General features: G+C 61.4%; 1 protein-coding gene across 1 annotated transcript in view; it reads right to left on the reverse strand.

The window, feature by feature from the left end:
• DYSF (dysferlin) overlaps positions 1-24,774 on the reverse strand; it is a gene marked incomplete at its 5' end in the record, with an annotated part of 49,272 nt that extends 24,498 nt beyond the window's left edge. The window contains 43 exon segments of the mRNA XM_065736204.1: positions 1,259-1,321; positions 3,047-3,120; positions 3,229-3,394; positions 4,164-4,325; positions 4,720-4,821; positions 5,695-5,721; positions 6,189-6,218; positions 6,717-6,857; positions 7,296-7,477; positions 8,876-8,953; positions 9,071-9,164; positions 9,512-9,685; positions 10,360-10,502; positions 11,576-11,681; positions 11,762-11,876; positions 12,019-12,185; positions 12,764-12,895; positions 13,015-13,170; positions 14,285-14,477; positions 15,682-15,788; positions 16,179-16,303; positions 17,242-17,419; positions 17,645-17,758; positions 18,006-18,121; positions 18,482-18,523; positions 19,908-19,990; positions 20,084-20,127; positions 20,199-20,267; positions 20,439-20,542; positions 20,653-20,779; positions 20,859-20,974; positions 21,164-21,194; positions 22,217-22,267; positions 22,416-22,478; positions 22,629-22,643; positions 22,645-22,758; positions 23,029-23,307; positions 23,309-23,353; positions 23,355-23,435; positions 24,191-24,249; positions 24,252-24,295; positions 24,535-24,626; positions 24,719-24,774. Of these exon segments, the coding sequence (XP_065592276.1) occupies positions 1,259-1,321; positions 3,047-3,120; positions 3,229-3,394; positions 4,164-4,325; positions 4,720-4,821; positions 5,695-5,721; positions 6,189-6,218; positions 6,717-6,857; positions 7,296-7,477; positions 8,876-8,953; positions 9,071-9,164; positions 9,512-9,685; positions 10,360-10,502; positions 11,576-11,681; positions 11,762-11,876; positions 12,019-12,185; positions 12,764-12,895; positions 13,015-13,170; positions 14,285-14,477; positions 15,682-15,788; positions 16,179-16,303; positions 17,242-17,419; positions 17,645-17,758; positions 18,006-18,121; positions 18,482-18,523; positions 19,908-19,990; positions 20,084-20,127; positions 20,199-20,267; positions 20,439-20,542; positions 20,653-20,779; positions 20,859-20,974; positions 21,164-21,194; positions 22,217-22,267; positions 22,416-22,478; positions 22,629-22,643; positions 22,645-22,758; positions 23,029-23,307; positions 23,309-23,353; positions 23,355-23,435; positions 24,191-24,249; positions 24,252-24,295; positions 24,535-24,626; positions 24,719-24,774 (4,460 nt within the window).
• Between the last annotated feature and the right edge of the window lie 695 nt (positions 24,775-25,469).

The following is a 25,469-nucleotide window of genomic DNA, read 5'->3' on the forward strand; positions in this document are numbered from 1 at the left end:
AACCCAAACCATTCCACCAAATGCACTGGAAGTGTCATTTGGCCTGGAGCAAAAGGACTTGTGGAAAGTTGAGTAGTCTTGGAATGGGTGTGTTGGCTCCTGGTGAACCTGAGCCACACCACAGGTGGGGAAAATGAGGCTCTTCTGACAATTACACACTCCTCTGTGGGAGCACAGATAACTACAGCACAACTAAATATTGCTTCTAGAGGAGCTGAGCAGCTGCCCCAGACTTAGACATCCCCACAGCTCCCACCTGGGCAGCAGATTTCCTGCTGGGAGGAAGCTCTGCAGATGGGATGAGCAGATCTCTGCCGGAACAGTTCGGCCCTTTATGGGCGCACCCTCCCAATGTTGGTTATCGCCTTTCTGCAGATGGCACCCTGCGTCTCAGCCGTGGAGAACACCACTTGGGCACTCCTCCTCTGCTCCAGTCCTAGCCACCCTACACCTTGGGTCACCCTACACCCAAGGAGCTGAGGAAGCCTTTTTTTTCACGCTCATCACCTCCCCGTGTCCCTCACCTCAAGCTCTTCCCAAGGAGGAATTTGTCTCTGGGTTATCCTCAACTTATCCTGATCCTTCAGCCCACTGCAGAGACCCGACCTGAGCGCATGCTGTCCCCAAGCATGTCCCATGGCTCAAGCATGTCACCAGCAGTGCCGTGGGCTGTCCCCAAGCACGGGCAGAGCACGGGGAGAACAAAGCAAGCCAGAGTGCTGGGAGATATCCAACACCAAGAGCCCTTCCAGCTGACAGTAACAGGACACGCCGTGAAATACGTGCTCCAGTTTTGGAAGAAGCCAACACAGCAAATAACCAATCACTGCAAACAGCTCACAGGTTCTGGCTTTCTTTGGTTTTTTTTTAACCCCTATGATTGGGATGGCTTTGCTAACTTGCCGTTTGATGGGTCGTTTTTTCGTACAACTGAAGCTCTGCTTCTGCCAGGCTCCGTAAAAAGCGTTTTAAAAAAGAAAAGGATGGAAAACCGCCCCCACAGTGTTTCCTTTCCAGCACGGCTCTTCAGGCATCCCTCCAAAGCAGGCTGAAAGCTTTGCAGACACCTCCCTCTGCCCCGCGTTCCCGTGGGACCCCAGGGAGACCAACTCTGCTGGGACATCCACGCAACATCTGCCTGAGCGTCAGTCCCACTGCAGAAAGAAATGTCTCCAGTTTGGCAGATCTTTACACACACATACATGGACCATTCGTTGAAGCAATTAATCAAGCAAGTTAGAAACGAAGCAATACCTACTTGAGGCTCGGACCGAGAAGCTGGTGGGTTAATTAGTGCTGAGCTGGTCATGCCCTCCACAAGCTACAAATTAAAATGATCAGTTAGCAATGGGGTTAGAGAAACAACCATTGAAGATATCATACAGCAAAAGCACGTTTTAGGAGACAGCATCTCCTCCTATGAACCACGCAGCCCACGGAGTGGGGCACCTATAGCACAATGGGTCGGGGTCCAAGTGGGCACACGGTGGAGTTTGGGTCAAGCAGAAAACACCGTGCTGCGTCACGAGGGATGAGTTGGCAGTTGGACTTGACGGCCCTAGGGGTCTCCTCCAACTTTAATGTTTCTGTGATTCTGTGAGCAGGCACGGTGGCAACGGGTTGGGGTTGGACTGGATCATCTTGGACATCTCGTCCAGTCTTAATGTTTCAGCAGTTCTGTGAGTGGGCACGGAGGGGCTGGGTTGGGGTTGGACTGCATGGCCGTAGTGGTCTCCAGCCATCGTGGCTCCTTGACTCTACGAACCCTACGATGGTTTTTACCAACGAGAAGAGAAACTTCTGCAGGGGTTGTCTTTCCTATTCCTCTTCCCACAAGGATGAGGAGCAAAGAGGGAGTGAGCGGGGCAGACCCACGCCACGCACACGGGAAGGCCACCCGCGTGCGCACCACCAAACCACGTGTGCGTCCCGCGATGAGCAGAGCAGAAAGGCCGAGCCCTGGAGATCCTGCAGCAGAAATGCTGCTTTTGCGTTGTGACCCAGAGCTGCTTCTCCTCGCATGTGCAGCGCTGCACACAGCCTGGCTGTAAGCAGACCTCGGGCTGAACCTCCCCCTCCACTTGGACTCCACGCGGCCTCGGAGCAGAGAGGTTTTGCATCTGTTCGTTTTCCCTCTTACAGACGGGGACAACACAGCGGTCCTTTGTTCCCATCACCCACCAGGGGACGGAGGCCACGGAGCAGCTCCGGAGCCACACACCGTGCACACCTGGGAACCGACCCCGTCCTCGTGAAACCGGGGGCTCCTCCACACCCCCCCCCGACCCCTCCGTGGGTGCGGGACCACCAGCACGGCCGTCACCCAACCTCCAACCGCGGGAGGAGCGGGGTCGGGGCCAGGATTTGGGATCGAGGAGGGAGACGGTGGGAATTCTGGGTTGGCTTTCCAGGAACAAACTGCCTCCTCCCCCGCGCCCAAACAAAGGGCAGAATTGAAAGACAAAGAAACCAACGGAGGAGAATCCATCTGGGGTCCAACCGAGCCACGCAGCACGTGGCAGAGGGGTTGTTTTGGAAATGTTTGCTCAAGGCTCAAACCCCGCGCTCCGAAAAAGCTGAGAAGGAGCACTTTGGCCACCTCCCTCCTCCCCGGGGCTCAGCTGCTTTCAGAGGGCTCACAAGCAGCTCAACAGCTCGAGGCATCGACTGGCATCGACCCTGCAGCCCCGTGCCATCCCATCCTGTGCATCTGCAAGGACACCACAGCAGAAATCTCCCCCCTTCTGCTGCTGCAGAGCCAGCCCTCATGCAGGAGGATATTGCAGGGAACGAGATGCTCCTCAGTGATCCAAACAGGTTGGCAAAGGCAAACAAACCAAAAAAAAAGGCTCACGGGGCCACACTGCCGGGCATCGCACGAAGATGTCGGGGTGTGCAGAGGAAGGAAGGCACCCCCATTTTCCTGGGTTTGGTGGGACCAGGGGGACCCACGGCCCAGGAATGCCCCCCTGGACGTCCTGCTGCTCCCCACACCCAGAAGTGAAGTGCCACACGAAGCGGGGAAGCGCTGTGAGCTTCTCCATACCTGGCCGGGCAGGAGAGGCTCTTTGTCATCGATGTCAATGAGGACGTCGTCCCTGGGCGTGAGGCTTACGTCATCTGCAATCAGGGCAAGCACGAGCGTGAGCTCTTAGAGCCCCCCAAAGCCTCCTCCTGAGCGAGTCCCAGGAGCAACCTCAGCCATGCCCAGGGCTCCTCCCCGTGTACCTGCGTCCTCCTGGGCACCGTCCGTCCCCTCGCCGTAGGGGTCACAGTAGAACTCTTCCAGCGAGCGGACGGTGCACTGCCCCACCACGGGTCTGCGGCCGAACGGACGGTTGTCGATGATTTTGATAATGATGGGGGGACTGTAGAGGTTCTCTCGGGGCAGACGCTGTGGGTGTAGCACAAGGGATGCGTAAAGAAACGGGGAGGATTACCATTGCTGTAAGGTGGGGTTTGATACGGGGTCTCCAGAAATGCCCGCCAACCCCTCCCAACTTATTTGAAGCTCTTTACGGTGAAGGCGGTGAAGCACAGGAATGGGTTACACAGAAAGGTGGTGGAGAGGAGGCACACAGGGTCCGGCTGGAGGGGCTCTGGGCACCTGAGGGAGATCTGGGTATCCCTTTTTGTTGCTGGGAGGGGGACCAGATGGCCTTTAACTGTCCCTTCCAACTCCAACCACACTTTGGTTGTATGAAGGTCCCTTCCAGCTCAAACCGTTCTATGAAGGTCCCTTCCAACTCAACCCATCCTTGGGTTTCTATGAAGGTCCCTTCCAACTCAATCCATCCTTGGGTTTCTATGAAGGTCCTTTCCAACTCAACCCATCCTTGGGTTTCTATGAAGGTCCCTTTCAACTCAACCCATCCTTTAGTTCATAAGAAGCTCCCTTCCAACTCAACCCATCCTTGGGTTTCTATGAAGGTCCCTTCCAACTCAACCCATCCTTGGGTTTCTACGAAGGTCCCTTCCAACTCAACCCATCCTTTGGTTCATACGAAGCTCCCTTCCAACTCAACCCATCCTTTGGTTTCTATGAAGGTCCCTTCCAACCCAAACCCTTCTGTGATTCTGTGAAGGTTCCCTCCCAACGCTCCTGTGGTTCTAATGATGGTCCAAACCAGCTCTACCAGCCAACCCCACGAAGAGGTCCTCACCACTTCCATGAAGAGCACGCAGACATCGAAGTTGGGGTTCTTCTTGACGTTCTTGATGACACAGGACTGCACGAGCTGCCCCCCGCACTCCACCACCAGGCTGGGCGAGGTGACGCTGGCCAGCTGGTAGCTCTTGAGGTTCCTCAGCCCCCAGGCCAGGATCTGCAGGGCAAGAGGAACGAGCAGGAAAGCCTGAGCCCCAGGAGCTGAGCATTCCGTGGGGCTCGCTGCCCAGCCCCAGCCTGGTTAGCCTTCTCATCACCCCAGAAGAGTGGCAACTGCACGAAAGGAGCAGAGGATAGATGGAAACCTGTTGGTCCGTGAGACAGCTACACCCAGTAGGAGTGGAGGGCACGTGGTTTATCCACGCAGGACAGACCTAGAGCCCAATTCGCTGTGTCATAATGGTCCGGGCAGATCTTCTCAGGTTGGTATCTCACGGGCAGAACCAGTTCCCAGCCCTGTGCCCACGGAGCTGCCTCGCAACCCATCTCAGTTCCCATTAAGGATGCCACTCTACCCACGCCACGTTCCCCACACGCTCCCTGCCGCTCACCTCGATGGCCGTGCGCTGCAGGACCGGTTTGATCCCTTGGGGGACCATGAAGACGTTGGGTTCCCGCTGGGGCGGGGGGTAGGGCAGGTCGGAGTCCTCAGACTGAAAACCAAAGGGCAGCGGCATCAGGTAGGGCCGCCATCCCCATCACCTTCCCATACTGGTCCCCCCCAGTGCCTCCCAGTCTGCAAAAGTCATCCCCATCCCGATGCAGGTGACGAAACCACACCGATCCGCACCAGGAGCGCGGTGAGGCAGTGACCGGGAGGGATGGAGAGTGGGGATGGAGCAGCAGCAGCAGGGGGTGAATCAGTGCAGCTCCTGGAGCCAGGCACCCCGCCAGCAGGCGAGGGCTTCAAGATTTGCCCCCCAGAGAGCAGGGACGGGGACCCAACTGAGGTTGGGCTCGGCGCCCTTGGGGGTCACCAAACTGGGAGGTGAGTTGCCCAGCATTAGAAGAGAGACGAGCCCCTGTGGGGCAGGAGGGCCGGGCTGCGTGGGTCCCTCTGTCGGGATGAGGCAGAGGAAGGGAAAGGAGGAAGGGTTTGAGCACAAAGGTACCCATCGGAGGAGCCCCTCGTAGAACAAGGCAGGGGCACAGAGCTGCGCAGTGCCCGGTCCGTGCACGGCAGCGGCAAGGAGTGGAGGAGAAAGAGCAGAGAGACGGTTACGAGCGCACGAGCTCATCCCCCTGAGCCCACGTGGAGCACGAGAGGGCCCTCCTGCACCACCACCACCACCACCACCACCACCACCAGCAGGCGGGATGAAGACGTGGTATTTGTCTTTGAAAACACTTCTTGACGTCACCCCATCCTCCAAAGGGTGCCCCGGGTTCCTCCTCGCTCCCCTCCCTGCCTTTCTCCGGGCACGCTCATCCCACCAAGGCCGACCACCACCCAACGTGCCATTGGGAACCCAACCTCGGAGCCCTCCTCCCCCCTGCGTCACCCCAACCCGACGGGACGGACTCACCTCATCCAGAGCAGAGGACAGCTCGTTCTGTTCGGGAAAGAGGAGATGAGGAAATGAGAGCGACTCTCGCCCACAGACCCAACCTAACCCTCTTAAACCGAAGGGAAAAGGACGCGCTCCACATTGCTGCACAGTCTGAGCAGACAGCAGTGCAGGGAACTCAAAGCATCCCAAACTCCAGCGCCCGTCCCCCGGGGCTCTGTGCTCAGCAGAGCTCCCCCGGGTGGGCAGCATGCAGGGGGGGCTGGGAAGCACAGCCCTCCACGGTGAGGGAAGTGCTGGAATTTTCCTGGGGCAGGAAGACATCCCTCGGTGGTGCAGCCGGGGTGGGATTTGCTCGCTGCGTCTTAGGGGCCATCAGCTGAAGGACATCAGCACTTCTAGGCAGGGATTCACTCATCCCAAGAGTGGCAATGGGACTGCAGAGCTCAGCGCCCACCTCCAGCACTGCCTGGGGACAAGGAGCGGGGCAGGGCGGAGGAGGAAGGCGTTACCTCGAAGCCAGGGATGTGGTGCACTGCCGGCTGCGGAGGAGACACACACGCTTTCCATTTGCATTCCCAGAGATGGAAAACAGCAGCCCTCCCCCAGCCCCAGCACCCGGGCCCACAGATTCCCAGGTGAGAGCAGGGCTCTGCCTGCAGCGGGGAGGCACAGCGGGACCCCCACCCCAGGGCTCTCCCCCAACTCCTGCAGGTCCTGCACGGGGTGAGGAAGGGGTGGGCATCACCTCCCCCCGTCCCATCCGTGGCTGCAGACCCACACGGACGCAGCACGCAGTAGCACAATGTCAGCATCCCCGGGGGGGCACAGCCCCAGTCCCCCAGCAGCGCCAGACCCAGAGCATCCCCCATGGCTGCAGCATGCAGGCAGCAGGGCAGCCCTGCAGGAGCAGCACTGGGACACGCAGCAGCACTCCCAGCTCCCGGATCCAGCAGCACCCCGCGCTGCACTGCTCGCTGCACTCTGATGCTGGACGCTGCTGAGCCAACTTCGGGGCGCTGAGCAGGAGGAGAGCTCACCTTCTCCCTCTGGATGAGCTCGAAGGCGGCCAGCAGCTCGCCCACGTTCCTGCCGCCCTTGAGCACGGGGTGCCAGGAGAGCCGAGGTGCTCGCTGCAGGCTGGGCCGGCACACGCAGCGCCCCATAAACTCATCCGCTCCCTGCGAGGGGCAGAGAAGGCAATGCACCCCCATCCCGAGCACACAGGCACTCCTTTCTGTTTCTTTTGGCTTAAGGGGGAGGCGAGGTCTCGCTGCAGTTTGCAGAGCAGGAGCTCCGAGTGGCACCGTGGAGCACCCACTGTGGGATGGGATCATCTGTAGGGATCGCTGAGATCCACGGGGGGTGGATCTGGGGAGGAGGTATGGCCTGCCCCAGGACGTGGGGGTGGAATTGTGCTGGAGGTGTTCCCGAACCACAGAGATGCGGCACAGTGGGCACGGCGGGGTGGGACGTGGGGATCTTGGAGGTCTTCTCCAACCCGAATGGATTTAGGATTTGAGTCCACGTGGGACACTCTGGGCAGCCGAGCACACAGCCCCACCCGTGGTACCCCAACCCCTCCCACCGTGAGGGTCCAGCTCTGCCCGCACGCTCACGTAGGTGTCGTGGTCGTATATCTCCACCACGATGTTGGGAGGGCAGTCGGACACGTTCCTGGGGTCCCCGAAGATCTCTATCTCGTAGAAGATGAGCGTCTGGTCCCAGGTGGGGTTCAGGGTGTTCTTGATCACCACCGTCTTCTGGCTTTGGTGGAGGAAGGAAACGATGGCATACGGGTCTGCAAAGGGGGGGACAGGGAAGGTCAAGGGTGGATCCCAGCCACCGGCCTCAGGAGAAGCTCCTCCACGAGGAGCCATCTTCAACCTTCATGAGGAACCACCCCCAATCTCCTTGAGGAGCCATTCCCAACCTCCAGAAGGAGCCATCCTTAAACTCTAGGAGGAACCATCATCCATCTCCACGAGGAACCATCCTTAAACTTTATAAGGAATCATTCTCAATCTCCTTGAGGAACCGTCCCCAACGTCCATGAGGAGCTATTCCTGACCTCCATGAGGAACCATCCTCAAAATCTATGAGGAACCATCCTCCATCTCCACGAGGAACCAACCCCAACCTCCACGAGGAGACATCTTCAACCTTCATGAGGAACCACCCCCAATCTCCTTGAGGATCCATCCCCAACCTCCACGAGGATCCATCCCCAACCTCCACGAGGATCCATCCCAACCTCCACGAGGATCCATCCCAACCTCCACGAGGAACCATCCCCAACCTCCACGAGGAACCATCCTTAAACTCCACGAGGATCCATCCCCAACCTCCACGAGGAACCATCCCCAACCTCCACGAGGAACCATCCTTAAACTCCACGAGGATCCATCCCCAACCTCCACGAGGATCCATCCCAACCTCCACGAGGAACCATCCCCAACCTCCACGAGGAACCATCCTTAAACTCCACGAGGATCCATCCCCAACCTCCACGAGGAACCATCCCCAACCTCCACGAGGATCCATCCCAACCTCCACGAGGAACCATCCCAACCTCCACGAGGAACCATCCCAACCTCCACAAGGATCCATCCCAACCTCCACGAGGATCCATTCCCAACCTCCACGAGGATCCATCCCCAACCTCCACGAGGACCCATCCCCAACCTCCACGAGGATCCATCCCAACCTCCACGAGGAACCATCCCAACCTCCACGAGGATCCATCCCAACCTCCACGAGGAACCATCCCAACCTCCACGAGGATCCATCCCAACCTCCACGAGGATCCATCCCAACCTCCACGAAGATCCATCCCAACCTCCACGAGGAACCATCCCAACCTCCACGAGGATCCATCCCAACCTCCACGAGGATCCATCCCAACCTCCACGAGGATCCATCCCAACCTCCACGAGGATCCATCCCAACCTCCACGAGGATCCATCCCCAACCTCCACGAGGACCCATCCCAACCTCCACATTAACCATTCTCTGTTATGAGACTCAGAGGACGGATTCAGAGGGGGAACTCCCCCAACCCCGCTTGCTTTCTCTCCCAGCAGCTCTCAAATCTCTCCATTTCTGCTCTGTGGGACCTCACGGCCCTTGGATGACACAACTCGAGGGTCCCCTCCAACTCAACGCTTCTCCAAGAGAGAGCACGACGGCGTGGGCTCACCCGAGAAGCTGTCCTTGTCCATGGCGGCCAGGTCCCGCGCCTGGTACATGTAACAGCGGAGGTGGTAGCGGTTCCCATCTGGAAGGGATCGAGAAATGGGTGAGAGGAGCACCTGGGGTGACCCCACCCCACACCCACTGGGGTGCCCCGTCCGGCCGTGGGGTGCCCTCAGGATCCCCGTTGAGTTCGACTCACAGTCGAAGATGCAGGAGATGGTGGGTCTGTTGACGCCGAAACTCAGCGTGGAGACGGATTTGCCGTCGTCGCTTTTGTCGTCCGTCACTCCTCCCTGCAGGACAGGGCAGAGGGATGGGGGTGTGCTCCAGAGGGGACCCGGGGACCCAGCACTGCGGGGTGAGCTCAGGCTCCTCCGCCCCTAAACCCCGAGCCACGCGGTGTCGGGAGGGAGGGGTCCACCCGGCATCCTCAGACCACCAGCTCAGCCCAAAGCTGGCGTGAATCCCTCGGGGTTGGTGACATCAGGCGTCCAAACCGTCCCCTGGGGGTCGGTGACAGCTGGGACCCCCCCCCCCAGTGGGGACAGAGGGAGCGACGCGAGTGCCATGGGGCAGCCCGACCTTCATCCCACAGCGGAGAAAAAGCCAAAACGCCCCATGGGAGCGGCGTGAACCCTACCAGGGCCCCCTCCAAGGCGAAGACGGCGGCGGCCCCGGTGCGCTCCAGGGGCTCCATCCTGCGCCTCCAGCGGCGGCGGCGGAAGGCATCGGTGCGGCGCGGCCGCAGGTGGAAGCGCCAGCCCAGCAGCGACGCGTACTCCCAGCCCTCGCCGTCCTGCTCGTCCTGTCTGTGCTGTGGGGGGGGGGGGAAAAAACAGGGGCTCAGCATCTACAGGGGAGCCCCAACTGGGACCCACTGGGAATCCCACTCGGGGTAGGTCCTGGGTGGGCTGGGGCAGGGTCAGCATCCTGCTCAGCACCAGCAGCGCCCACCTCCGCACGGCAGCCACCTCTGCCCCCTCCTGGGGACACGGTGCACTGGGAAAGGCTGCCGGGGGGTGGGGGGGGGGGTCACTGTCCCCAGAGGTGTCCCGGATCCATGGGGACGTGGCACTGGGGGACGCGCTCACTGGGTTGGTGACCCTAAAGGTCTTCTCCAACCCGAACGGCCGCGTGATTCTGTGACCTCCTCACCAGACCCAAATCCTAGAGGGGATTTCTTTCTCCCCGGACCTCTGTCACCCATTGCCCCAGGACCCTTTGGGAAACGGAACGGGGTCCCCAAACATTTCCATCCAATACTTTTTAGGAAGAGAGAAAACAAGGGAAGCTATCCCCCCCCCGTCCCCCTCCCCGGGGAACCTCACTGCGATGCGGCTTTCGCAGTCCGATGGCACCACCTAGAGGGGAGCGGGGCACGGAGCCCCACCTCCCCCCCAAAACCCACAGAGCTTTCCTGCTTCAGACCCCCAGCACCTCCCACAGCCCGAGCTGCCCCCAGCCCCGTTCCCCCCGCCCTCAGCCCACCTTCCTGCCGGCCTCCATCTGCGCCAGGTCCCGGCTGCGCAGTCGCACCCAGCGCCGGCGCCGGTTGGTGTGGTACATCTTCTCAGCCGGCACCCACGCCTTGGGCCGGCGGTCCGGAGGGATGGTGAGGCCGTACTCCCAGCCTGGGGGACACGGGGACAGCACGGTGAGGGTGGGAGGGGAACCCCAACATCGCCTCCCACCCCGCACACATTCAGCCACATCCAAACAGGGGTGGGGCTGGGTGAGCTTTAAGGACCCTTCCAACCTAAACCCAAGCCATCCTATGTTGCTACGATCTTTAAGGACCCTTCCAGTCCAAATCCAAGTCATTCTGTGGTCCTTTGAGCTTTAAGGACCCCTCCAACCCAAACTTTAGTCCAAACCCAAGCCATTCTGTGGTTCTATGATCTTTAAGGACCCTTCCAGCCCAAACCCAAGCCATCCTATGTTGCTATGATCTTTAAGGAATCCTTCCAACCCAAACCGAAGGCATCCTTTGATTCTACAATCTTTAAGGACCCTTCCAGTCCAAACCCAAGTCATTCTGTGGTCCTTTGAGCTTTAAGGACCCTTCCAACCCAAACCCAAGCCATCTTATGTTGCTATGATCTTTAAGGACCCCTCCAACCCAAACCTTAGTCCAAACCCAAGCCATCCTATGTTGCTACGATCTTTAAGGACCCTTCCAACCTAAACCCAAGCCATCCTTTGATTCTATGATCTTTAAGGACCCTTGCAGTCCAAACCCAAGTCATTCTGTGGTTCTTTGATCTTTAAGGACCCCTCCAACCCAAACCCAAGTCATTCTGTGGTTCTTTGATCTTTAAGGACCCCTCCAACCCAAACCCAAGCCATCCTTTGATTCTATGATCTTTAAGGACCCTTCCAAACCTAAACCCAAGCCATCCTTTGATTCTACGATCTTTAAGGACCCTTCCAACCAAGCCATGGTGCAGTTCAATGATCTCAGACGCTCCCCAGCCCTCCCTCCCCAGAAGCCAGAAAAGATGCACCCGAAGAACGCGGCCTTTCCAGCAGTGAAGCGCTGCCCCCCGGACCCACGCAGGGCACGGGCTGACCCCTTCTCCTGAGCTGCCACAGCCACAGAGGGACACCTCCGTCCCCAGGGCCGGGGGGGAGCATTCAAGGAACCCCACATTGGGCAGAGTTCGAGGAACGAAGCACCACGGGCACCCGAATCCACCCGTCACACCTTTCTCGTCCACGGCTCTGTTGAGGTCGGTGTCCCACTCCACGTCTTCCCACTTCCAGCCCGGAGGACACTCGATCTCATCCTTGGGCAGAACTTTCTCCCCGTTCTGTGGGACACGGTGAGGAACCACGTCCACCCGCTGCCCCCACCTCCGCGGGGCGCCCCGGGGTCCCGCTCGCTCCTTACCACATCGGTGTAGGCATCGGCCATGTGGATCCACTGCCCGCCAGGCAGCCGCACCTGGTTCTCAAACACCTCCTCCACGAAGCTCAGGTGCCCCGCGTCCGCCTCGTGCAGCAGCCTGCACCCAGGAACCGTGCCGATCACGGGGGGACCCCACCCCACTGCCCCCCACCCCACCTCCCACCCTCCACCCAGCCGCCCTGGCCACCGGCTAGCTCCCACCCGAGCCACGTGGCTTTGCAAAACAGAGCATCACTCACGTCTTCTCCGGGCAGATGAACCAGTCACCGGCCCAGGTCCAGCCCGCAGAGGGACGGAAGCTGTCCTTGGGGAGCTTGATCTTGCCGGTGACATCGGAGTATTTGGGGTAAGTGAGGCCGGTGGTGCCCCAGTTCCCGACCAGTGCCAGCTTGGTCTGGTTCTCGTACTGAGAAGAGATTTGGTGTTACTGGTGGGGTGAGGCAGGTGGGACAGAGCCTGGGATACGAGGGGCCACGGACAAGCTGGTCTAGCAGCTGGTAACCCTGCCCGTGTTGGGGGCTTGGGAGCTGGATGGGCTTCAGGGCCCCTTCCAACCCAGAACATCCCATCGCTCCCTGAGACACTTAAAGAACACGAAGGTGTGGCGCTTAGGGATGTGCTTTTGTGCTTCGATTGGCCGCGCTCGCTCACCGCTGGCCCTGGTGACCCCAGAGGGCTTTCCCAACCTAAAGGGACTCTGTGATTCCATGAACTCATAACCACCCCGAGGACCGACGTCCCGGCAAGAGCCTCACTCACCCAGCAGCCCCCAGCCCCACTGCGGGCACCCCCAGCTTCCATCCCCAACGAGAGAGAGGAGGGTGGGAACCCGGAGCCACCCCTCTCCACCGCGATGGCTGAACCGGCTCTTCTCCAGGTCTGAAGGGGTCCACGGGATCCCCACAGCACCCACACCCCAAACCAGGGCCCAGCCCCACACCGTGCCCTCCAGGAGGAGCAGAGGGGTCCCTGCCAGATGCTCACGGTTTCAGCGAAGACGGAGAGCTTCCCCTCGGAGTATTGGTTGAACTCCTTCTCATCGACGGAGAGCCCAAACCAGAGCTGCACGCGGACCTGGGCCGGGATCCGCGGCCCCACCGCCTCCTCCTGGGGGTACTGCAGAAAGAGCCGCGTTCATCACCCCCTGGAGGGGAAAACCCTTCAGCAGGAACGGGAGGAGCCGGCGTGAGGTGCCACGCTGAGGTCTGCACCCACGCACGGAGGGACCCACGCACCTTCAGGAAGATGGTCTGCAGCTTGCCGCAGTCCCTCCCGCAGCAGTTGGGGCCCCCGCGGGAGTAGAGCACGTCGCGGGACGGCACGCGGGCGTAGGCAACGCGCTTAGTGCCCTGCAGCATCCAGATCACCACGTCGGGGAGGCTGTTCTGGGGCTGGGGAGGGGTCACAGAATGAGCACAGCACCCGACCCCATGGATTCCAGGCCCCAGCGCCTATAGGGCTGAGCGTCCCCGTCCCTGGATCACAGACCCCCTGTCTGTTTTGTACCAGGACGCGGTGCTCCAGGTGAGGCCTCACCAGGGCAGAGCAGAGGGGGAGGATCCCCTCCCTCGTCCTGCTGGCCACGCTCCTAACGCAGCCCAGGATCCCGTTGTCCTTCTTGGCCACCAGGGCACGCTGCTCACGGCCATCTGCCACCCACCAGGACCCGCAGGTCCTGGCAGAGCTCCTCCCCAGCAGCTCGCCCCCACCCCATACCGGTGCACGCAGTTCTTCCTCCCCACGTGCAAGACTCCACTTGCTCAGTGAACCCCAGCGGGCTCCCCCATGCCCAGCCCACCCTGCCCAGCTCTGGCGCCGTCCCCTCATCGAGCTCCGTGTGCCCATCGCAGCCCCCCGAGCTCTGCCAGCTCTCAGCCCACCCCACCGTCCCCTCGTCCCTCCCACACCTCCTCAGCTCTGTGATGCTGTGGGACACAGTGTCAACCACCTCGCTGAAAGCAAGGCGGACTACATCCACTGCTCCCCCCGCGCAGCCAGTGACGGCACTGCAGAAAGCACAGGGGAGGTCGAGCACGAGCTCAGTGCACTCAGCTGGAAGGGATCTCAGGAGATCCGTAGCTCAACCTCTAAGAGCAGCTGTGAGATGCGATGGGTCAAAGGAAGCTCAGGAAATAAAGAAACGAATGCAGTGTGTTCCCGGTTACGGCTGCGTTGAAAGCCACAAGTTCGCAGGCTAACGTTACTAGGAAGTGGAAGTCACCACTGTGATAGGAGTTTGATAACGTCCGTGATCAGAGCTGGACGACCTCTGACGGCGAGTTGGAGCGGACGGCGTTTGGAGGACCCTTCCGACCCCACGGACTCGATGACGACGCTCCCAAGCGTCACCTGATTATCCACGTCCCTCCCATGCACTGAGAGCATGACGCTGCTACGCAGACGTCGCTCTGTATTCTCAATCTTATGTTGCTTACGTCTCCCAACCCGCTGTGGTTTCTCTCTCAGCACCAAACCTTGGGACCCCCCCCGTCCTCGCGGCGTTACCTCCTCGGCCATCGTGCGCAGCCGGCACAGCCAGTCCTCGGCCTGCTCCAACGCGGCCGGCAGGCTCAGCTCCTCGTGCTTCAGCCTCAGGGCCGCCCGCACCATCTGCTCCAGGTTGGTGCTGCGGAAGCGGTACAGGTTCTGGTCCAGGTGCGTGCTGGCCGCCCTCCCCAGCACATCGGGCAGTGGCACGCTGCGGGCAGAGACGTGGCGTGAGCAGTTCTCCCGAGCCTCAGCCTCCTCCCACCATCCACAACCACATAGGACTGGAAGGAACTCCAGAGCTCCCCCAGTTCAGCCCCCTGAAGGAGGTTCTGTTGGTCAACCACTGCTCAACTGTTGGTCAACTGCTGGCCAACCACTGCTCAACTGTTGGTCAACTGCTGGTCAAACACTGCTCAACTGTTGGTCAACTGCTGGTCAAACACTGCTCAACTGTTGGTCAACTGCTGGCCAACCACTGCTCAACTGTTGGTCAACTGCTGGTCAAACACTGCTCAACCACTGCTCAACTGCTGGTCAAACATTGGTCAGCTGCTGGTCAAATGCTGGTCAACTATTGCTCAACTGTTGGTCAACCACTGGACGACCATTGCTCAACTGTTGATCAACTGCTGGTCAGACACTGGTTAGCTGCTGGTTAACCATTGCTCAACTGTTGGTCAGCCACTGGTCAACCATTGCTCAACTGCTGGTCAACTGTTTGTCAACTGTTGGCCAACCATTGCTCAACTGTTGGTCAAACAATGGTCAACCACTGCTCAACCACTGTTCAACTGCTGGTCAACCAATGGCCAACCACTCCTCAGCTGTTGGTCAACCGCTCATCAACCACTGCTCAACTGCTGGTCAAACATTGGTCAGCCACTGGTCAACCACTGGTCAACAGTTGGTCAGCCACTGGTCAACCACTGGTCAACCGCTGGTCAACTGCTGGTCAGCCACTGGTCAACCACTGGTCAACCGCTGGTCAACTGCTGGTCAGCCACTGGTCAACCATTGGTCAACTGCTGGTCAACTGTTTGTCAACTGTTGGCCAACCACTGCTCAACTGTTGATCAACTGTTGGTCAAACAATGGTCAACCACTGCTCAACTGCTGGTCAACCAATAGCCAACCACTGCTCAACTGCCCATCAACCACTACTCAACCGCTGGCCAACCACTGCTCAACTGCTGGGACAAGCAGAACATCCACGGGGACAGCGGGACATCCACGCTGCCCAACCCCACACCTCCATGCGCACAGCACCGAGACACCCAGCGCTCTGCACGGACGCGCTCAAAGCACATGAAAGAAAGAGGAGAAAAGCAACGAGTCGTTCCCTTCCAAGACAAACAAGCGCTCCCACAACGAAACGCGGTGAGAAGCGTCGCGCTGAGAGCCGGGAGAGGAACCTGCAGTCCGCGATGACGTCGTCCATCAGCTGGGCTCCCAGGGACTCCAGCTCGCCCGGCGTGCCGCTGGCTTTGAGCGCGAGGTGGATCCGCTCCAGGTTGGCTTCCTGCACGACGTGGGGGTCAGTGACGTGTCCTGCCTCCCCAGCACGGCCCTCCCCACGTCAGAAGCTCCCAGCTGGCCCTACTTTGGCAAGAAATCCCACCCATCGCTCTGAAGGGGAAAGAAGCAATGCTTCCTGCGCTGGTTCTCCCACTTGGGTGAAGCATCTCATCGCCATCCCACAAGATTGGGGGTGGCCCCCCCTTAAATTTCCCACCCAGCTGTACGGCACCATGCTGGCTGGAAGAAGCAGCCCAAGGCTTGGGTCGCACGCCCCTAACGCAACAACACCTGGGTCACCGTCAAACCCCACACTCGACCCCGCTGGAGATGGGCCCCATCCCCCCCACCCTCCTGCCCACGATGCGGGGGGATGCATCACCGGGGCACTCACCAGCCTGTCCGCCGCGTGCTGGAGGAGGTTCTGAGCATCGGTTCGGTAGCTGATGTCTTCCCAGTAGGAGGACAGCACCACCACGGGCTTCACGTTGCCCCAGGGCAGGTAGTAATAGTGGCAACCTGGAGGGCACAGCGTTGGGTGAGCGCGGGGCACCGGGTACCGCCTGGTCGGGGCGGGAGCTCTCCCTTTTGGAGACCCCATGTGGGGATCCGGGTGCGCTCGTGGACCCGTCCGCAGCTCCTGTGGAGTGGTGAGGCCAGGAAGCAGTGCGCTGAAGGCATCTGACCCCAAAACCCCCACAGGAGCCAGGGAAAGGCCACCCCAAAGCACCAGCTCTCCCAAGAGGAGAAAGGGGCACTGCTGTGGTCGAGGGGCCCCACAGGAACACTTCATTCCTGGCTGCCTCCCTCCCCTCCGATCTTCCCACGTGTGCTGCTGCCTTCACACGTTGGTTGAGATTTCAGAGGTCTCCAGTTGGACTTGAGACTTTCAGCTGGGCTTTAAGGGGCTCCAGTTGGGTTCTGAAGGCCCCCATTGGGTTCTGAAGATCTCCAATTGAGATTTGAAGGACCCCATTGGGTTCTGAAGGCCCCTATTGGGTTCTGAAGATCTCCAACTGAGATTTGAAGGACCCCAGTTGGGTTCTGAAGGCCCCCTTTTTGGTTTTGAAGGGTCCCCCCCTGGTTTCTGAGGATCTTTAATTGAGATCTGAAGGCCCCCAGTTGGGTTTCAAAGGGCTCCAGTTGGGATTTGAAGGCTCCCAGTTGGGTTCTGAGGATCTTTACTTGAGATTTGAAGGCTCCCAGTTGGGTTCTGAGGACCTCCAATTGGGATTTGAAGGAGCCTAGTCAGGTTCTGAAGGCCCCCATTGGGTTCTGAAGATCTCCAAAGTGGGATCTGAAGGCCTCCAGTTGGGTCCTGAACTCAAGTCCCACAGTTAGGTCTCAAAAGACCCCGGTTGGGTCCCAAAGGACCCCAGTTGGGTTTCTAAGGCCTTCACAGACGGAGACCCCACAGCCACCCCATCACCAGCGCGGTGCCCCTTGGTGCTGCTCACCATCGAACACGGCCCGGCTGTACTGCGTGGTGGAGGCCAAGGGCAGGCAGGTGTTGTCGAACTTGTTGCCGTAGTTGCCGATGCTGACCTCGAACTGGATGGCGTCGTCCACGTCCTGCAGCATGGTGGCCGAGTAGAAGGCAGCGAAGAGGGAATACTTCCTCCGCCGCAGGTACTTCTGCAAGAGGCACAGGGGGAGATGCCACCACTGCCCCCCCCGGGATGACCCCACACGGCCGCCGAGCAGCACCGGAGCTGGGAGGGACCCGTGAGGATCACCAAGCCCAGCGTTGACGGAGCACGGCCACGTTCGCTACGGTTTGCTCCCACAGAGCAAGCCGGACACCCCGGGACGCCGCGAGCCATCCCCCCTCCATCGCCGACATCACGGCGACCCCGCTACCTCCACCCGCAGCACGTCGTCCGCAGAGATGTCCTCCACCTTCAGCTCCCCCTGCTCCGCCAGCTTGGTCTCCAGCTCCAGCAGCACTCGGCCGCGGTACGCGACGCCCTCGCCCTTGGAGTAGAGCGGGGATGGGGTCAGGAGCCACGGCCCCCGTGTTCACCTCCACCTCCGCTCCGGTCGGCAGAGAGCTCAGATGGGGAGCGCTTATTTCAGAGGCGGGGAGCGGTGCCGGGAAGCGGGGAGCGCCGGGGGCAGAGCACGCGGCACGGGCTGCTGCTGGCAGAGCCGGTCCGGGTTAGAGGCAGCATGAAGGACGGTTAGCTCATTTCGGGCCGTGCTGGCAAGAAGCTGATTTCACCTTTCCTAAATTGAGCGCCTCGTACGGGTCGGGGAAGCCGGTGAACTCGCGGGGGCTGCCGTACAGGTTGACGTAGCAGGGGCCGAAGGTCGGCAGGAAGCCCAGCCCGTCATCCACTGCGGGGCACAGGGGAAGGGCAGTCAGGGCCCCACGGGCAGAGCAGCACGTCCCTGGGGCAGGGAAGGTGCTGGTGGAGCACGCAGAGCACCCCGCGGTGGGAGCCGCGTGGACTCGGGGCTGCCCCGTGCCACGAGGCAGCGCGAGCTCTGCTCGTTCCCGGACACCTCGAGCAGATGCGAAGAGCTGGATCTGTGCTGAGCTCCCAGCTCGACGCCGGACCCCAGCGTCACTGCTGCCCAAGGGGGGGGTACCCCAAAGCCGCCGGAGGTGGGGGGACGGCAGCGGAGCCCTTCCCCGGGCAGCACGCACCCTAACGAAAGGAGTTACCCAAACCAAGAGGCGCTAAGGGGACGTACGGTCTGTGGCTTTCAGAGGCTTCGCGAGAGCAGGAAACGCATCTGGAGCGTAAAGAGATGGAGAGAGGAGATGAGGAGGAGCAGGGAGGGCTGCGGGACAGCAGGAGGTGATGGGAAGCCATCGCTGGGGGGTGTGGTGCCCACACAGAAGCGGGGAGGATGCAACGCGGGCACGCTGCCCTCTGGGGGGGTTACAGAGCGTGCACGGAGCGGGAGAGGATGAGAAACGTCACGTGCAAAGCAGCTCTGCAGCGACCACAGGAGGAACGGAGGGCGGCAGGGCCACGAAAGGATCGGCACCACAAGGATGCAGAGCGGGGACACGGGATGGATGGGGCCACCACGCAGGGCACGAGGAAACAGCATGCAGGGCAGACGTAGCCACGGCCACGGGATGGACAGAGCCGCCACTGCAGGATGGGTGGGAGGAGCACCGCGGGAGGGATGGAGACATCTCCACGGGATGGGTGGAGAGATCACTATGGGATGGAGATATCACCACGGGATGGGTGGAGATATCACTATGGGATGGGTGGAGATATCACTATGGGATGGGTGGAGATATCACTATGGGATGGGTGGAGAGATCACCATGGGATGGAGATATCACCACGGGATGGGTGGAGATATCACCACGGGATGGGTGGAGATATCACCACGGGATGGGTGGAGATATCACCACGGGATGGGTGGAGGTATCACCACGGGATGGGTGGAGATATCACCACGGGATGGGTGGAGATATCACACGGGATGGGTGGAGGTATCACCACGGGATGGGTGGAGATATCACCACGGGATGGGTGGAGATATCACACGGGATGGGTGGAGGTATCACCATGGGATGGGTGGAGGTATCACTATGGGATGGGTGGAGGTATCACCACGGGTGGGTGGAGATATCACTATGGGATGGATGGAGATATCACCACGGGATGGATGGAGATATCACCACGGGATGGATGGAGATATCACTATGGGATGGATGGAGATATCACTATGGGATGGATGGAGATATCACTATGGGATGGGTGGAGATATCACTATGGGATGGAGATATCACTATGGGATGGGTGGAGATATCACCACGGGATGGGTGGAGATATCACTATGGGATGGATGGAGATATCACTATGGGATGGGTGGAGATATCACTATGGGATGGGTGGAGATATCACTATGGGATGGGTGGAGATATCACTATGGGATGGAGATATCACCACGGGATGGGTGGAGATATCACCATGGGATGGACGGAGCCACCACCACCCCATGCCCCGTTTCTCCCCCAGCCCCAGTGACGGCACAGAGCCCGCCCTGCCTGTTCCCTCTTCCGAGCCAACACCAAGCTCCAGCTGTGACCCCAAGGCCGTGCCCCCCCACCCCTCAGCCCCCCACCCCCAGCCCCCCACCCCCAGCCCCTCACCCTCCAGCTCCCCGCCGGGCGCTGAGATCTTGGACATGCAGAGGTGGGCGGTGCCGACGACGTCGTTGTGCGTGAGTCGGTCCCTGGAACACAGCCCACGTCTCAGCGCGCACCGGGCGCTCCCCGACCCCACGAGGCGCCCCATTTTGTGGGGTGCCTGCCCCACCCCCGCTCACCAGTCGGTCACACGGATCCGCATCTTCTCGCACATGGAAGGGAACTGGGGGAAGAGAGGGGCGGTGAGCGGCGGTGGGGGGCAGCGGGGCGCTGAGCGGTGGGCACCGCGCTCACCATGGCCGGCAGCGTCAGGCATTGGTTCCACTGCGGGTTGGCGTTCTTCTCCAGGATCCTCGAGTAGAGCTGGAGGGGCAGGAGAAGGGATGGGTCTGCCCCAGACACCGGGAAGTCCCACAGCACAGTGGGGACACGATCGCGGCGCAGACACCCCGGGTGTTGCCCCATTGCTGTCCCCACACGATGTCCCCCCCCCCCCGCCCCCAGCCCGGGGACGCAGAGCCGTGCCCCACTCACCGTCTTCCCCGCGAAGCTGACTTCCACGAAGGGGTCCACCAGGTTCTTCTTGTTGCTCTCGAATCCGAAGATCTGCCGGACGTTGTCCATGACGGCGTCGTCCACTGTGGGGGGAGGGGAGAGGGGGACGGTGATCCACAGCACCCACGGGTGCTACGCCCCACGCACGGCGACCCCATGGGCCACGCCGCCGCGGGACGGCCCCACCGCTCACTCTGGGGCAAATCCTCAGCCTTGAAGATCTTCAGGCAGAACTGAGCCCCACGCAAGGCGACCCCCGTGGGACGCAGGAGGTTCCCCTCGATGTCCTCCTTGTCCTCAGAGATCTCCTTCTTCTCCAGCTGTGGGAAGGGAGGGGGGCTGGCGCGGATCCGGGCGGCGGGAGGGGGCAGCTGGAAGCCCCCGCGCACCGATACTCACCGGAGCTTCGTCCCCGGGCCCCAGCACGAGCACGCTGACCTTCAGGTAGCCCTTGGCCCCCGCCGTGAAGTCCTCCGGGTCACAGAGCAGCAGCCACCGCCGGAGGATGGCGTGTTCTGGGGGGGCACGTGGGGTGGTGTGACGGGGAAGCGCTGTGTCCCCTCTGTCGGCCTCCCCGTGTCACGCGCGGAGGGGATGGGCGTGGGAGACGTTTATCGGGTGTTCACACAGACACACGGCTTGGGAAGGGGCAGCGGATAGGGGAAGGCCTCTGCCCTTCCTACGGGGCCACGTGGGGAACTCACTCGGCTCCGAGTAGACGCTCTCAATGTCCATCTGTGAAACGCAGAGAGGAAATTGTGGGATCCAAACATCGTTAACGAACCCTGAGATCACCACGTCCAACTATCGACCCATCACTGCCCGCAGAACCACGGGATCATTCCGGCTGGAGGAGACCCCCGAGCTCATCGAGCCCAACCACCAAGCCGCCACCTCCGTGTCCGCTCGATTACGGAACCACTTGGGTTGGAGAAGGGCCTCTACGTCATCAAGTCCAATCACCAACCCGTCACCTCTGTACCCCAATCATGAACTTATTTGGGTTGGAGAAGACCCCCGAGCTCATTGAGTCCAACCACCAACCCACCACCTCCGTGTCCACTCAATTACAGAATCACTTGGGTTGGAGGAGTCCCTCTACGTCACCAAGTCCAAGCACCAACCCGTCATCTCCACGTCCACTCAATCATTTGGGTTGGAGAAGACCCCCAAGGTCATCGAGCCCAACCACCAACCCACCACGTCCGTGTCCACTCGATTACGGAATCACTTGGGTTGGAGGAGAGCCCCTAAGTCATCAAGTCCAAGCACCAACTCATCATCTCTGTACCCCAATCATGAACTTATTTGGGTTGGAGAAGACCCCCAAGCTCATCGAGCCCAACCACCAACCCACCACGTCCGTGTCCACTCGATTACGGAATCACTTGGGTTGGAGGAGTCCCTCTACGTCACCAAGTCCAAGCACCAACCCGTCATCTCCACATCCACTCAATCGTGGACTCATTTGGGTTGGAGAAGACCCCCGAGGTCCGGAACTCCAACCTCCAACCCACCACGTCCGTAACTCACTCATGGGATCACTCGCGTTGGAGAAGACCCCCGAAGTCATCAAGTCAACCCCCCCCCCGCCGTGCCCCGACGCAGAACCACACAACGATGGAAACGCAAAGGACCCCCACGTCCAACCCCAACCCATCCCCGCCCCCAGAAGCACGGTCCCTAGGGCTGGAGACCACGTCCACGACGGACCCCAACCGTTAACCCACCGGCACGGAAATCAGCCGGACCCTCACCCGAAATTCCCCGATGACCGCGTCCATCCGGAAGGAGCGCGAGTCCAGGACCTGCAGGAGGAGCTGTGAGCCCGGGTCGGGAGCGGGCCCACACCCCAGGGTCGGGGACGGGGTCGGGGACGGGGTCGGGGTCGGGGACGGGGACGGGGTCGGGGACGGGGATGGGGTCGGGGTCGGGGACACGGCGCGGCGGGCTCACCGTGATGAAGAGGGGCGCATCGAACAGCTCGGCCGGCGACTCGAAGACGTTGAAGAAGAAGGTCTGCGGGGAAAGGGGCGATGCAGAGCGGAACCCCAACAACGCTATGGGGTGGAGGCCCGCCCCGCCCCACACGACGGGTGGGGTGAGGAGGACGGGCGAAGACGAAGGCCGGCTGGGTGCAGGCGGCGCCCCACAGCGGCCCCCCCTCACCTCCTCGAAGCGGGGGGCTGTTGCCTTTGCGTATCCTGGTCCTCTTGGTCTGCCCCACGGCCGTCACCTTCACCACGGGGCGGATGTTCACGCCGGGCAGCTGCCGGCCCTCGATCACCCGCACCCGGATCTGGGAGGAGCGAGGACGGGTTGGTCCCACCCCACAGGGACACCTCGGGGACACCCCATAGGTGACAGAGCCCCACTGATGTCCCGGCCCTATAGGGACACCCCATAGGTGACAGAACCCCAGGCAGGTCCCGGCCCTATAGGGACACCCCATAGGTGACAGAACCCCAGTGATGTCCCGGCCCTATAGGGACACCCCATAGACGACAGAGCCCCAGTGATGTCCCGGCCCTATTCCCTCGGGACGCTGCCCCACTGCCCGCGGTCTCACCTGGAAGTCCTGGGCTTTGTTGGACAGCGGCTTTTTGGGGGCGCTCCTCCTGCGCTTCACCCCACGGCTGCGGGGGGCGGGGGCTCTGTGGGGCAGGGGGGGCGGCTCTGGGCCCGGCGGCCCCACAGATGGGGGCTCGGCCTCGTCCCCCGTCACCGCCGGGTCCTCCCCCTCTCCCTCGGTGGCCGCTTCTGCGCGGGGCGGGAGGCAGGGAGGTCGCCGTGGGTCCGCGGGCGCTGTGGGGTGGGCTATGGGGGGCGCGGCCCCCCCCGGAGCCCCCCGCGTTACCGGTGAGCGCGTCGGGCTCCGCCAGCGCTGCTGGGGCCTGCCTCGGGGGGGGGCGGGGCAGGGAAGAGGGGGACGGCGCCCGGAGGAGGGGTGTAGGACACCTGAAGCGTGAGGGAAGCCTGCGCAAAGGGAGAGGGGTCACACGGCCGCCGGGACCCCGCCCCATCGCGTCCCCGCCCCACTGCCAGGACCCCATCCCATCATGTCCCCGCCCCACTGCCAGGACCCCATCCCATCATGTCCCCGCCCCACTGCCAGGACCCCCGCCCCACTGCCAGGACCCCATCCCGTTATGACCCCGCCCCACTGCCAGGACCCTGCCCCACTGCCAGGACCGCACCCTACTGAGCCCCCCACCCCACTGAGTCCCCAACCAAACCCCATTGAGCCCCCCACCCCATTGAGTCCCCAATCCCATTGAGCCCCAAACCCACTGAGTCCCCACCCCACCGAGTCCCCCAACCAAACCCCACTGAGCCCCCAACCCCACCGAGTCCCCACCCCATTGAGCCCCCCACCCCCATTGAGTCCCCAACCCATTGAGTCCCCAACCCCATTGAGCCCCCAACCAACCCCACTGAGCCCCCCACCCCACTGAGTCCCCACCCCACTGAGTCCCCCATCCCATTGCCATGTCCCCTCCCTACTGAGTCCCCAACCAACCCCACTGAGTCCCCACCCCCATTGAGACCCCACCGAGCCCCCACCCCATTGAGCCCCCACCCCATTGAGTCCCCAACCCCACTGAGCCCCAACCCCACTGAGCCCCCACCCCATTGCCATGTCCCTCCCCACTGAGTCCCCAACCCCATTGAGCCCCCACCCCACCGAGCCCCCACCCCACATCCCCGCCCGCCGCCCTATGGGGCCTCACCCCGGTGCTCTGCTTCTTGCTGTCCAACAACGGGACATCGTACGAGGCCGCCAGGCCGGGGAGGACAGCACATCCCGAAGCGGGACGCGGGCTTCCCCCAAAAACCTATAGCGGGGTTGGGGGGCAGGAGGGGGGAAAAAGGGTTTGGGGTCAGCGGGGTTAAGGGGGCGGAGGAACCCCCACCCCACGGCTCCGGTTTGCAAAGCCTGGGGCGTGCACTTAGTGCACGCCCCAGGCTTTGCAAACCGGAGCCGTGTGGGGAGATTTGGGGTCGCCCCCCCCAACCCAAAACCCCAAACCCCCAAACCCCAAAACCCCCAAATCCCCAAACCCCAAAACCCCACCGATTCCTCCCCACGGTCTCATGGTCCTTCACGACGACGCAGAGCTCGGAGCCGACGTCCAAAGCGACGCCTTTCAGGTCCCACTCGAAACCCTATAAAAAAAAGGGGGGGAGGGGGGGGGGGGTCAGAATATAGGGTCGGGGTCCCCCGACCCCCAAGAGATGGATATGGGGAAGGTGCCCACCTCGTTCCATATGGGGTTGACGCTGTTCTTGATGACCTTCGTCTTCTTCTTCACGCCTGCGAGGTAATTAAAGGGGGGGGGGGGGGGGGGGGGTGGACCCATAACTCAGCTCCCGCCCCACACACTTTGGGGGGGGGGGGGAACAATGGGGTCTCCATCTGCGCCCCCATCTGCTCTATGGATCCCATATTCTGTGCCTCTGTTACCCCACAGATCCCATACGCCGTGCCTCAGTGCCCCACACACCCCACACACTGAGCCTCAGTGCCCCACAGACCCCACACACTGAGCCTCAGTGCCCCACAGACCCCACAACACTGTGCCCTACAGATCCCACACACTGAGCCTCAGTGCCCCACTGACCCCACACACTGTGCCTCAGTGCCCTACTGACCCCACACACCCCACAGACCCCAGACCCCACACACTGTGCCTCAGTGCCCCACTGGCCCCACAGACCCCACACACTGTGCCTCAGTGCCCCACTGACCCCACTGACCCCACAGACCCCACACACTGAGCCTCAGTGCCCCACTGACCCCACTGACCCACACACTGTGCCTCAGTGCCCCACTGGCCCCACAGACCCCACACACTGTGCCTCAGTGCCCCACAGACCCCACACACTGAGCCTCAGTGCCCCACTGACCCCACTGACCCCACAGACCCCACACACTGAGCCTCAGTGCCCCACTGACCCCACTGACCCCATAGACCCAACACACTGAGCCTCAGTGCCCCACTGACCCCA

This window comes from Cyrtonyx montezumae, unplaced genomic scaffold (genome assembly GCF_038088225.1).
Source record: "Cyrtonyx montezumae isolate F1298 unplaced genomic scaffold, pur_monq_1.0 scaffold_2, whole genome shotgun sequence".
NCBI classification, from domain to species: Eukaryota; Metazoa; Chordata; class Aves; order Galliformes; family Odontophoridae; genus Cyrtonyx; species Cyrtonyx montezumae.